General features: G+C 21.2%; 2 protein-coding genes and 1 pseudogene across 3 annotated transcripts; 2 read left to right on the forward strand and 1 right to left on the reverse strand.

The window, feature by feature from the left end:
* PADL01_0011100 lies at positions 1 to 708 on the reverse strand (annotated as a pseudogene). Its single transcript has one exon. A coding segment is annotated over exon 1 (708 nt).
* A 1,865-nt stretch (positions 709 to 2,573) lies between these two features.
* Positions 2,574 to 3,460, forward strand: PADL01_0011200 (Plasmodium exported protein (PHISTa), unknown function; the record flags this gene model as incomplete). The annotated part of the gene is made up of 2 exons (XM_028680357.1): positions 2,574 to 2,708; positions 2,795 to 3,460. 2 exons carry the CDS (start codon positions 2,574 to 2,576, stop codon positions 3,458 to 3,460), a joined length of 801 nt encoding a protein of 266 aa, XP_028541135.1.
* A 2,281-nt stretch (positions 3,461 to 5,741) lies between these two features.
* PADL01_0011300 (cytoadherence linked asexual protein 3.1, putative) lies at positions 5,742 to 10,816 on the forward strand (the record flags this gene model as incomplete). The annotated part of the gene is made up of 9 exons (XM_028680358.1): positions 5,742 to 6,573; positions 6,645 to 7,220; positions 7,308 to 7,361; positions 7,433 to 7,495; positions 7,652 to 7,762; positions 7,835 to 8,020; positions 8,102 to 8,260; positions 8,339 to 9,105; positions 9,275 to 10,816. The coding sequence occupies 9 exons, from the start codon at positions 5,742 to 5,744 to the stop codon at positions 10,814 to 10,816; spliced, it is 4,290 nt and encodes a 1,429-aa protein (XP_028541136.1).
* Positions 10,817 to 11,657: the final 841 nt, after the last annotated feature.

Genomic DNA, 11,657 nt, shown 5'->3' on the forward strand with positions numbered 1-11,657 from the left:
TTTTCGTAACCATATATACAAAAGTATCACTATAATAGTTACAGCAATTAGCGCAACAATTGCCATACCATAAGGAAAAAATGTCGATGTACCAGCAATTGCAGGACTTCCAACAGTACCTAATCCTTCAAGAAGATGAGTAAATCCCCCAGATACAGCTGCACCTTGAATCGCAGTTTCCAACGAAGATGTAAAAAAGAAATTTACACCAACTAAGGCACTTTTAATTTGTGCTGTAAATGCCGGGATCGCTGCACCTGCCGCTTCAGTAGCAGCATAAATACCAGATCCTGCTGTAATTATAGACGAAAGCCCACACGTAGAAGCACCTCCAACACAACCTGTTTTTAAATTATCTAAATAATTATCATGTACTTTATTTGATGAAGATAATTTGTCGGATGATTTCTTCTTATTCGTCCATTCACAAGATTTATCATTTTTAGCATTTGATTTATCTGATAAATGTTCGAAATACATTTCTGGTTTTACATAAAAATTATTGTAAAGTTTTCTTTGTATTTCTAAATATTTAAGGGAACGAGAAGATATATTTGATTGTTTTTCATTTTCCTTATCATATTTTCCTTTTTTATATTTATTTAAATTTGATGTTTCAGTGTTTTCCTTTTCTGTTACCTGTGGTATATTTTGTTTTCTCTTTGTATCATCCTTTTGGATATTTGTTTTTCTTGTATTTTGTTTCATTGGTATTTTTGTATTCTCTTAATTGATTATTTTCATGTTTATGATTTTTTGTAAGTCCATATGATAATTCTGCTAATAATCTCAAATATGTTGGCATCGATATGGTATTTTTATAGTTTATATTTTTATATAATCCATCACAGTTATTCTAAAAATGGAGAAATGAAATTAAAAAAAATAAAAATCAAATTATATCAATTAAATATTCTGTATTACAAAAACATATTGAAACGATGAATAAAAATATTAAAACGTATTATAAAAAAAGATAGTTTTGTATTGTACACATATAATTTTCATCTTTTGTATTCTTACATTATAAATTAAGGTTAATGTTCCTAATATGATTGAAAATATAATTAATTTAAAATTATAAGATATCATTTCTAATATATGTACTATTATAATTAGAGATGTAATAATATATATACAATATATGTAAACTATAAAGGAAAAAATATATTTTTAAAATTTATACCTATATTATTAATAACATTTAGTTTGTTATCAATAATTTATTCTATATATAGAAATGTTTTAAAAAATATATTTATATTCTCTAAGAACTAATATAAATATATTTTTTTCTTAATTTTTTTTTTTTTTTTTTTTTTTTCTTGATGTATATTGAATAATAATTTAATTTTATAAAATTTGTATGAATTATATATGTATATAAAATAATTCTTTTAAAAATGTTATTAAAATTCTGATAATGTTAGTCGTATTTTAATATATAGAATATGTGTAATATTTATATATATATAAAGTTCTTTATATTACTGAATTGTGATGTTTATTTTTATAAATATAACAAATATAATATTAAAATTAATTAAAAACATAATACATTATAATTAGAAAAAAAAGAATAGATATAAATAATTATTACTTTTATATTATTTTATTTAAAGAAAAAATTGGGCTTTGTTATATAATTATTTCACATTTTACATATATATTTATATGTGAATTATATTTTGTAGTGTATAATTGCATATCTACTATAGAACTGAGTGTTTAAAAATTAAACCAATTTGAAATTAAAAGAGAATATAATAAAATTAAAATTGATAAAATATAGTCCTTGAGTTATTATTCAATTATATTATATATTTTTTATATAATCAAATAATTTTTATAATATACATTTATATATATTATCTAATTGATATTTAGAACTTGATCTATTCTTAATACATTAAATTATAATTATGTACGTTATGTATTTTATAGAAGTGGATTGAAATGATCTATGTATCCATAAAAACAATATTAAAATTGTGTGCTAATTTATTTTAATTTACATTATTATCCATAATTTTGTAAAATTAGATAATAAATATGTATATATATATTGAAATTGAGATTATTCTTATTAATAATTTTTTAAATATTTTTTATTATAATTATTTTTTTTATATTTATATTAAATAATATTTAAGAATTAATTTTTTTTTTCATATAATTAAAATATTATATAAAACGTTTATGGCGTTTAAAATAATTGTTACTTCTTAAGTTAATATTATTAAGAATGTTATAGAATATATAAAACAAAAATACGTATTATTATAGTTTTAAATTCTACAAAATTTATAATTATATTTATATTAAAATTAAATATAGAAATAATAAATATATATTACAAATTATATTATAAAATAATTTATTATATATATATATATATATATATATATATATATATACATGTTTTTGTAAACCACACATAATACAATAAAAGAAACCTATAAGAAGTATTCATATAAATAATATTAATACAATTTTAAAATATTTTAAATATTTAAAATATATTATTTTAAAAATATACAATATAAAATAGTTATAGTAATAATTAGATTAAAATGAAGTGTCATTGTGTACAATATTATTCTGAAGAAAACCACATGCAGAAAACAATGAACGCTTGTTCCGATAAGCGAAAATTTTTAAAATTGCTATCAATTACTGGAATGTTATTATTATTAGTAGTACTAAACGTAAGTTAATAAATGTGAATCTTTTATAATATCAATGTATACATATATATATATTTATCATTTTTTATTAATTATTCTTTCTTCAGAGTATAGTAATATGTGAGAAGGGTGAAACAAAAAATGCAGGAAATCATCATATATATAGAAGAAATTTATCTGAGTTAGAAAGTGTAAAGAATAAAGGATTAAGAAGTAGCAGTCATAAGAATAAATTAAGAAGTACGTTAGATGAAAAAAATAATAATATTCCTCTTAGTTCACAATATAATAATATAAATTATAATGATTTATCAAAACAATTAACATTGGAAGATTTACATAATGTATTGGATAATTTAGAAGAACGTCCATCTGATGAAGATCTTCGTAACATATGGAACCAAGTTTTGGGTGTAGCTAAATATGGATTTGATGATATGTTAAAAGATTTATCATATTATATAGAAGAGTATTTACTTACATATGAATATCAAACTTATCATCATATGAGTGATAGAGTCGTATCTGTAAATACTGAATATCGTACATGGTATAAATCAATGCATGATATTGCTGTTGTACTATCAACTACAGATGTTGAAAATACTCGTAATTTTTATAGTTTAATTAAAGATGGAGCATCACTTGATGAAATGAAAGATTTTATTTATTTATTTTTAAAGTATTATGAGACATTAAAAATTGATTTATATAATGAACATAAGAAAATATTTACAGAAAGGATGAAGAATCCACAAAGATTAGATATATAACCTAAATTTATACGAATGTCACATATATATATAATAACATATATATTTATAATTGTTATAAAAATATACCTTATCCTTCTAATACATAATTATACTAATATTTAATATTGTATAATATATATATAAATATGTACATAAATATTCTTGTACAAAATTTTATCATTATATATTTTGAACCTTTATGTAGGTTGAAACATAGTTTTTTTTTTTTATTCATATTTTTTAAATATAGACATATATAAAAAAAACCAATTATATCAATTTACAATAAATCGTATTTCATAAAAGAAAAATATTATAATATTCTTTATGGAAATAAAAAAGAACAAAAAAATATACCATTTTTTTGATATATATGATATAAATCTCGTCTAATAAATTCTGAAACATTATATTATACACAAACATATATACACATATATATTTCATTTTAGTATAGTATGATATTTATATAAAAGGTATATATTTTATTAAATAAATAAAATTTCATATATTGTGACACGACATAATAAAAATTAGATGACATCTTTACAAATCATTATATATAAATATAATAATTGATCATTTATATAAAATTATATAATGCTAAAGCATTTATTATAAATTACATCACAAATATTGTCTACTCCAGGTTTAAATAAATATATATATATATGCTTTCTTTTCAAAAAGAAATTACCATTAAAGAAACCAATTATACATATTTAAATTAAATATGCTAAAGAAATATTATTGAAAATATATAAGAAAAATATGAAAATAAGAAATAACAAATTTTTAAAAACTAAAACCATCCAATAATTATATTATATTTATATATAATTATGAAACAGTAATTTAAATTATATAAAATATAAAATGTCAAAAATATATATTTATATATGTAATGTTTGTATTTATATAATTGTATTTAATAATAATGTACGAAAATATATGTCATATATCGAAACAAAACTATTGTCATACTAGTACTAATTGTTATGATATGACTTTATATATTTTCCAAAATAAAAAATATATCAAAAATGTATTATAAAACAAAATATATAATAATAATATATGTAGGTATATTATATTACGTTTTATGTAATATATTTTAAAAAATATACGAAATGTATAAATAATATATATAAATAGGTGCAATTATTATTAGGTATTTAATGAAAATAAAAAACATAATTTTAAATTGTAAAATATGAATTTTTTTTTAATACAATACGATTATGGTTTTAATATGGTTAATATATATTATAAAATAGGTAAAATATAATTTTTCAATTAATTATTATTTTTGTTTTAATATATACAATTTATACATATACATATTTTGGAAATTATAAAAAAGAAAAAAAATAAAAAAAAGAGAAGAAAAACGTTTCAAAAAATATATTTAATATAATAAAACAAAATAAAAATCCATATTTTAATTATTGGTATTTATTTTTATTTATTATTTTTAATCGTTTTTTAAATTAATAAAAATGATTTTTCTAAAAAGATATCGTCTTATTATATACAATATAATTTAAATTTCTATTTTTTTTTGATTTGGTTTGTTTTTTTATTTGTAGTTGCACCGATATAAAAAAGGAACGAGAAGTTATATAAATTTTTATATTTGAATATTCTCGACTACGTTCTGTTATATTTTATTTTATGATATTTATTTTAGGTCATATATTTCATCTTATTTTATAACATATATTTTTTTTAAATACATTACGTGTTTATTAATATTAATTGAATTATTTATTTTTTTTGTATTAATTAAATTAAATATATATATGTAATAATTAATTAATTTATTTATTTATTTGTATTAATGAAATTATTTATTTATTTGAATTAATTAAAAAATTAGGAAATATGCATAATTATGCATTATAATAAACGTAAAAGAAAATAAATATGGGAAAACTGACTTATATTTCATATTTATTATATATTTCCGTCCTTATATTTAGAATTCGTTTTTTTCGAAATAGGTGAAATTATAAAAGTGGTCATAATTGGTTTTGTTCAAATATGTGAAAATTAAAAAATTTGTCTGGAAGTAAAAAAATATTATTCCATTATATATATGTATAATAATTCATATACAGACATATATATAATATTTTTGTGTACTCCTTTTTGAATACGGTTTTTATTTTTTTATATTTGTATTCTGGGTTATTTTATTCTGTACGTTTTTTTAAACATAAATTCACAGATATTTGAGTACGCATTAATATGTAATTTGTACTAAAAATTATATACATGTAAAAATTAATAGTAAAAAATGGTTTCATTTCATAAAATATTTTTTTTCTTCCTAATATTCATTTTATATTTAAATGAAAAGGCAATATGTTCCATAAATGAAAATGAAAATGACAGTGAAACTGTAACTAGTAGCCACAATGTACAATATAATGATAATATCGAGCAGTTAAAATCGATGATTGGAAATGATGAACTACATAAAAATTTAACAACATTAGAAAAATTAATTTTAGAATCGTTAGAAAAGGATAAATTAAAATATCCTCTCCTTAAACAAGGAACTGAAGAATTAATCGATATATCGAAATTTAAAAAAAAAAATGTTAGAGATACGAACGATGAATGGTACATCCTACCTACGATCCAATCGACTTTTGACGATATGGTAAAATATGAACATCTTATGAAAAAACAATTAATAGAAATATATAATTCTGATATTTCAGATATAATTAAAAAAAAAATATTTATTGTACGAACATTGAAAACAATAAAATTAATGCTTATACCATTAAATTCGTATAAACAACAGAACGATTTAAAAGCTGCGCTCGAAGAATTAAATAATGTATTTATATCCAAAGATGTTGAGGAGAAAACTAGTCCAGTAGGGGATCATGGGACATTTTTTAATAATTTGTTAACACATGTAAGAACAATTAAAGAAAACCAAAATATAGAAAATAAAGGTGAAACACTTCTACTAGAGGACAATAAAGTAGATGTAATGGACACGAACGATTTTTTTTTCACGACCAATTCCAATATAAATTTTATGGAAGCTTTAGATGATATAACAAATCAATATGGATTAGGGTTAATTAATCATTTGGGTCCTCACTTAATAGGTAATAAAATATATATATACCACACATATATATATATCCACATATATACATATATATTTTTTTTTCTACAGCCCTGGGACATTTTATTGTATTAAAATTAGCACTTAAAAATTATAACAATTATTTCCAAGCAAAAAGTATAAAATTCTTTAGTTGGCAAAAAATATTAGAGTTCTCTATGTCTGATCGATTTAAAGTTCTTGATATGATGTGTGACCACGAATCCGTGTATTATTCCGAAAAAAAGAGAAGAAAAACGTACTTGAAAGTTGATCGATCACATACAAGTATGGAATGTAATATATTAGAATATCTAATACATTATTTTAATAAATATCAGTTAGAAATAATTAAAACTACTCAAGATACTGATTTTGATTTACATGGGATGATGGAACATAAATATATAAAAGATTATTTCTTTTCATTTATGTGTAATGATCCTAAAGAATGTATTATTTATCATACGAATCAATTTAAAAAAGAAGCAAACGAAGAAAATACTTTTCCTGAACAAGAAGAACCGAATCGTGAAATAAGTGCATATAATATATATTTGAATTATTATTATTTCATGAAACGTTACAGTTCTTATGGAACAAAAAAAACATTATACGTACATTTATTAAATTTAACAGGGCTTCTAAGTAATAAAAAATAAATATATAAATTTATGTGTATGTATATTTTTTATATATTGTTATTTATATTATTATATATATTATTTGTTTTAGATTATGATACAAGAGCTTATGTCACATCACTTTATTTACCAGGATATTACAACAGTAAGGATATATATATTTAATAAAATAAAGGATATAAATGGCATGATATATTTTATTATTTTTTTTTTTAGCTGTCGAAATGTCATTTACTGAAGAGAAGGAGTTTTCCAAACTTTTTGAAAACTTATTAAAATGTAAATATATATATATATATATATATATATATATATATATATATATATATATATATATATATATATATATATATACATATACATATACATATACATATACATATACATATAAATACATATATATACATATACATATAAATACATATATATTGATAGGTATTGAGAAATGTCATTTACACCAACCAAATACATTATCAAAAGATAGTAATTTCCTCAACGATGTATCCAAATGCGATGTATGTAAAGGAGCCTTCTTATATTCTAATAGTAATAAAAAAAAAATAAACAAGTGTATATATATACATAAATACATACATATATATATTTTTTTTTTCTTAGTTAAATTTGATGATGTTCCTTCGATGGTACAGAAATTTTATGTATATTTAACTAAAGGTCTAAAAATACAAAAAGTATCATCACTAATTAGAACGCTAGATATATATCAAGAGTACAGTAATTTTTTATCCCATGATATTAATTGGTACACTTTTCTATTTTTATTTCGACTTACCAGTTTTAAGGGTAAGAAACATATATACATATATATATGTATATTTACACATATATATACATATATGTACATATATATATATTTATTTATAGATATTTCAACCAAAAATATCGCTGAAGCAATGTATTTAAATATAAAGGATGAAGATTCATTTAACAAAACTGTTGTGACGAACTATTGGTTCCCTTCTCCTATAAAAAAATACTACACTTTATATGTTAGGAAACGTATTCCAAACAATTTAGTCGATGGTAGGATATATATATATTTATAATCACTATATATATATACCCATATATATATACATATACATATATACATTTTCGCAGAATTGGAAAAATTAATGAAAGTTGGAACATTAGAAAAAATGAAAAAATCTCTGACGTTTTTGGTCCATGTCAACTCGTTTTTACAACTAGATTTTTTCCATCAACTGAATGAACCACCTCTAGGATTACCAAGATCCTATCCTTTATCGTTAATTCTCGAACATAAATTTAAAGATTGGATGATCAGTTCGCCCGCAGGGTTTTATTTTTCAAATTATCACAATCCATATATACGAAAAGATTTGCACGATAAAGTCTTATCACAAAAATTTGAACCGCCAAAAATGAACCAGTGGAACAAAGTTTTGAAATCGTTGATCGAATGCGCATATGATATGTATTTTGATCAACGACATGTGAAAAATTTATATAAATATCATAATATTTATAATATAAATAACAAATTAATGTTAATGCGAGACTCCATGGATTTGTACAAAACCCATTTTGACGACGTGTTATTTTTTGCAGATATATTTAATATGAGAAAATATATGACTGCTACCCCAACATATAAAAAAGTAAAAGATCGCGTTTATCACACTTTACATAGTATTATGGGAAATTCGGTCAATTTTTACAATTATGGTATTATTTATGGATTTAAAGTAAATAAGGATATATTGAAAGAAGTAGTGGACGAATTGTTTTCTATTTATAATTTTAATACAGATATATTTTCAGATACTTCGTTTCTACAAACAGCTTATTTATTATTTAGAAGAATAGAGGAAACATACAGGACGCCAAGAAGAAACGACAAAATGGTAAAAAAAAATATACATATGTATGTATGTATATATATATTTATATATATGTATATTTGAATTTGTATATATATATGTATATTTATATATATTTTTATATAATTGACTATAAATACATAAAAAATATACATATACATATATACATACATATATATGTTTTTTTTTATAGAGTGTGAATAATGTTTTTTTCATGAATGTGGCAAATAATTATTCGAAATTAAACAAAGAAGAACGTGAACTGGAAATCCATAATTCTATGGCATCACGATATTATGCGAAAACGATGTTTGCAGCATTTCAAATGTTGTTTTCCACAATGTTAAGTAATAATGTAGATAATCTTGACAAAGCATATGGATTAAGTGAAAATATACAAGTAGCAACAAGTACGTCCGCATTTCTTACTTTTGCATATGTGTATAACGGAAGTATCATGGATAGTATGACCAACAGTTTATTGCCACCATATGCGAAAAAACCTATAACACAATTAAAATATGGAAAAACTTTTGTTTTCTCCAACTATTTCATGCTAGCATCCAAAATGTATGATATGTTAAATTATAAAAATTTAAGTCTTCTATGTGAATATCAAGCAGTAGCTAGCGCAAACTTTTATTCGGCTAAAAAAGTAGGTCAATTTATTGGTAGAAAATTTTTACCCATTACTACGTATTTTCTTATTTATAGAATTAGTTGGACACATGCTATTACAACTGGTAAACATTTAATTCCAAGTTTAACCGATCCTCAATATAATCCTAGTACTACAAATACAAATACTTGTATTCATAGTACAGAAAAGACTACAGGTGGTTCTTGTGATCCTAGTAAATGTCCCAACTACACATCCCCTGGAAGTTTTTTTTTCACTCACTCACTTGCTGCTCCAGCATCCCAATATTTATTTTTTTATTTTTTCACGAATCTATACCTGGATGCAGGCAAACATTTTCCTGGAGGGTTTGGTCCTGCAATAAAAGAACAAACACAACATGTTAGTGAAAAAACGTATGAACGTAAACCTTCCGTTCATAGTTTTAATAGAAATTTCTTTGTAGAACTCGCAAACGGTTTCATGTATGCTTTTTGCTTTTTTACAATTTCACAAATGTATGCATATTTTGAAAATATTAATTTTTATATTACTAGCAACTTCCGTTTCTTGGAAAGATATTATGGAGTATTCAATAAATATTTTATAAATTATGCCCGAACTAAACTTAAAGAAATTACAAGTGATATTTTAATAAAATACGAACGTGAAGCATACTTAAGTATGAAAAAATATGGGTATTTAGGAGAAGTCATTGCTTCACGATTGTCGTCCAAAGATAAAATCATGAATTATTTGCACGACACTAACGAGGAGACAATGAATAATTTAAGACGATATGATATGGAAAATGCATTCAAGAACAAAATGGCTACATATGTGGACGATTTTGCTTTTTTTGACGATTGTGGCAGAAACGAACAATTTTTGAACGAGAGATGTGATTACTGTCCTGTCGTTGAAGAAGTGGAAGAAACACAATTACAACCACAATTACTCCCACATGCTGATGAGACCACTAACCTGTCCAAAGAATCAACTAGTACGTATATTGATGTTGAAAAAATAAATGAAACAGGTTCGGCAGATAGTGAAGATGATGAAAAAGATTTCGATGAACCCGACGACGAATTAATGGTTGCGAGATTTCACTAATATACATACATATGTGCATGAGTTTTACATATAATCTTAGGATTTTATATTATGATTTAGGATTTATGTTTTTATTTAATATATATATATATATGTATGTATATATGATTTGTTTTGATTTGGTTCTTTTGTTTAATTTTATTTGGTTTCCTTTATTTGTTTTAAAATTTGTTTTTTGTAATATTATTTGTTAATAAAAATATTTGTTTTTATATATTTTTTCTTAAATGTTTTTTTTTCTTAATACTTTTTTTATTTGGATAATTTTTTCTTCTTTATATTTGTTTTTATTTTAATTATACAGAAGTTATATTTTTATTTATATTTTCATTCATATGTATGTTTTTATTGCAATATCATTAAACAGAAGAAATAAACTGTGTGAAATTGAATGAAAAATTAAATTAGTCGTAGGTGTTATTCATTAATATTTATTTTTTTATATATAAATGTATTTGTGTAATAAATAAAAATATATTTTGATCCTATTAAAAATAATACAAAATTATTTTTAAATATAACACTCATATATATAATGAACAATTATAAATTTAATAATATCTATGTAGTTACTTTATAATATTGAACGATCGGTTATTTATTGCCCATATTATTACATAATGTATATTTATAAAGTGTGATAAAAAAATTTAATTTAATATATTTGTTATTAATTTATAAAAGTTATAAAAAATTTTTTTACGAAATTCTTTTTAAAATTATAAACACAAAGAATATTTCGTACCTTAATGGTTTCATCTTTTTTTTTTTATAAAATAAAATATATATATATATATATATATATATATATATATATATATATATATATATATTACATTAA

This window comes from Plasmodium sp. gorilla clade G2, assembly GCF_900097015.1.
Source record: "Plasmodium sp. gorilla clade G2 genome assembly, contig: PADLG01_00_12, whole genome shotgun sequence".
In the NCBI taxonomy this organism is placed as follows: domain Eukaryota; phylum Apicomplexa; class Aconoidasida; order Haemosporida; family Plasmodiidae; genus Plasmodium; species Plasmodium adleri (nom. inval.).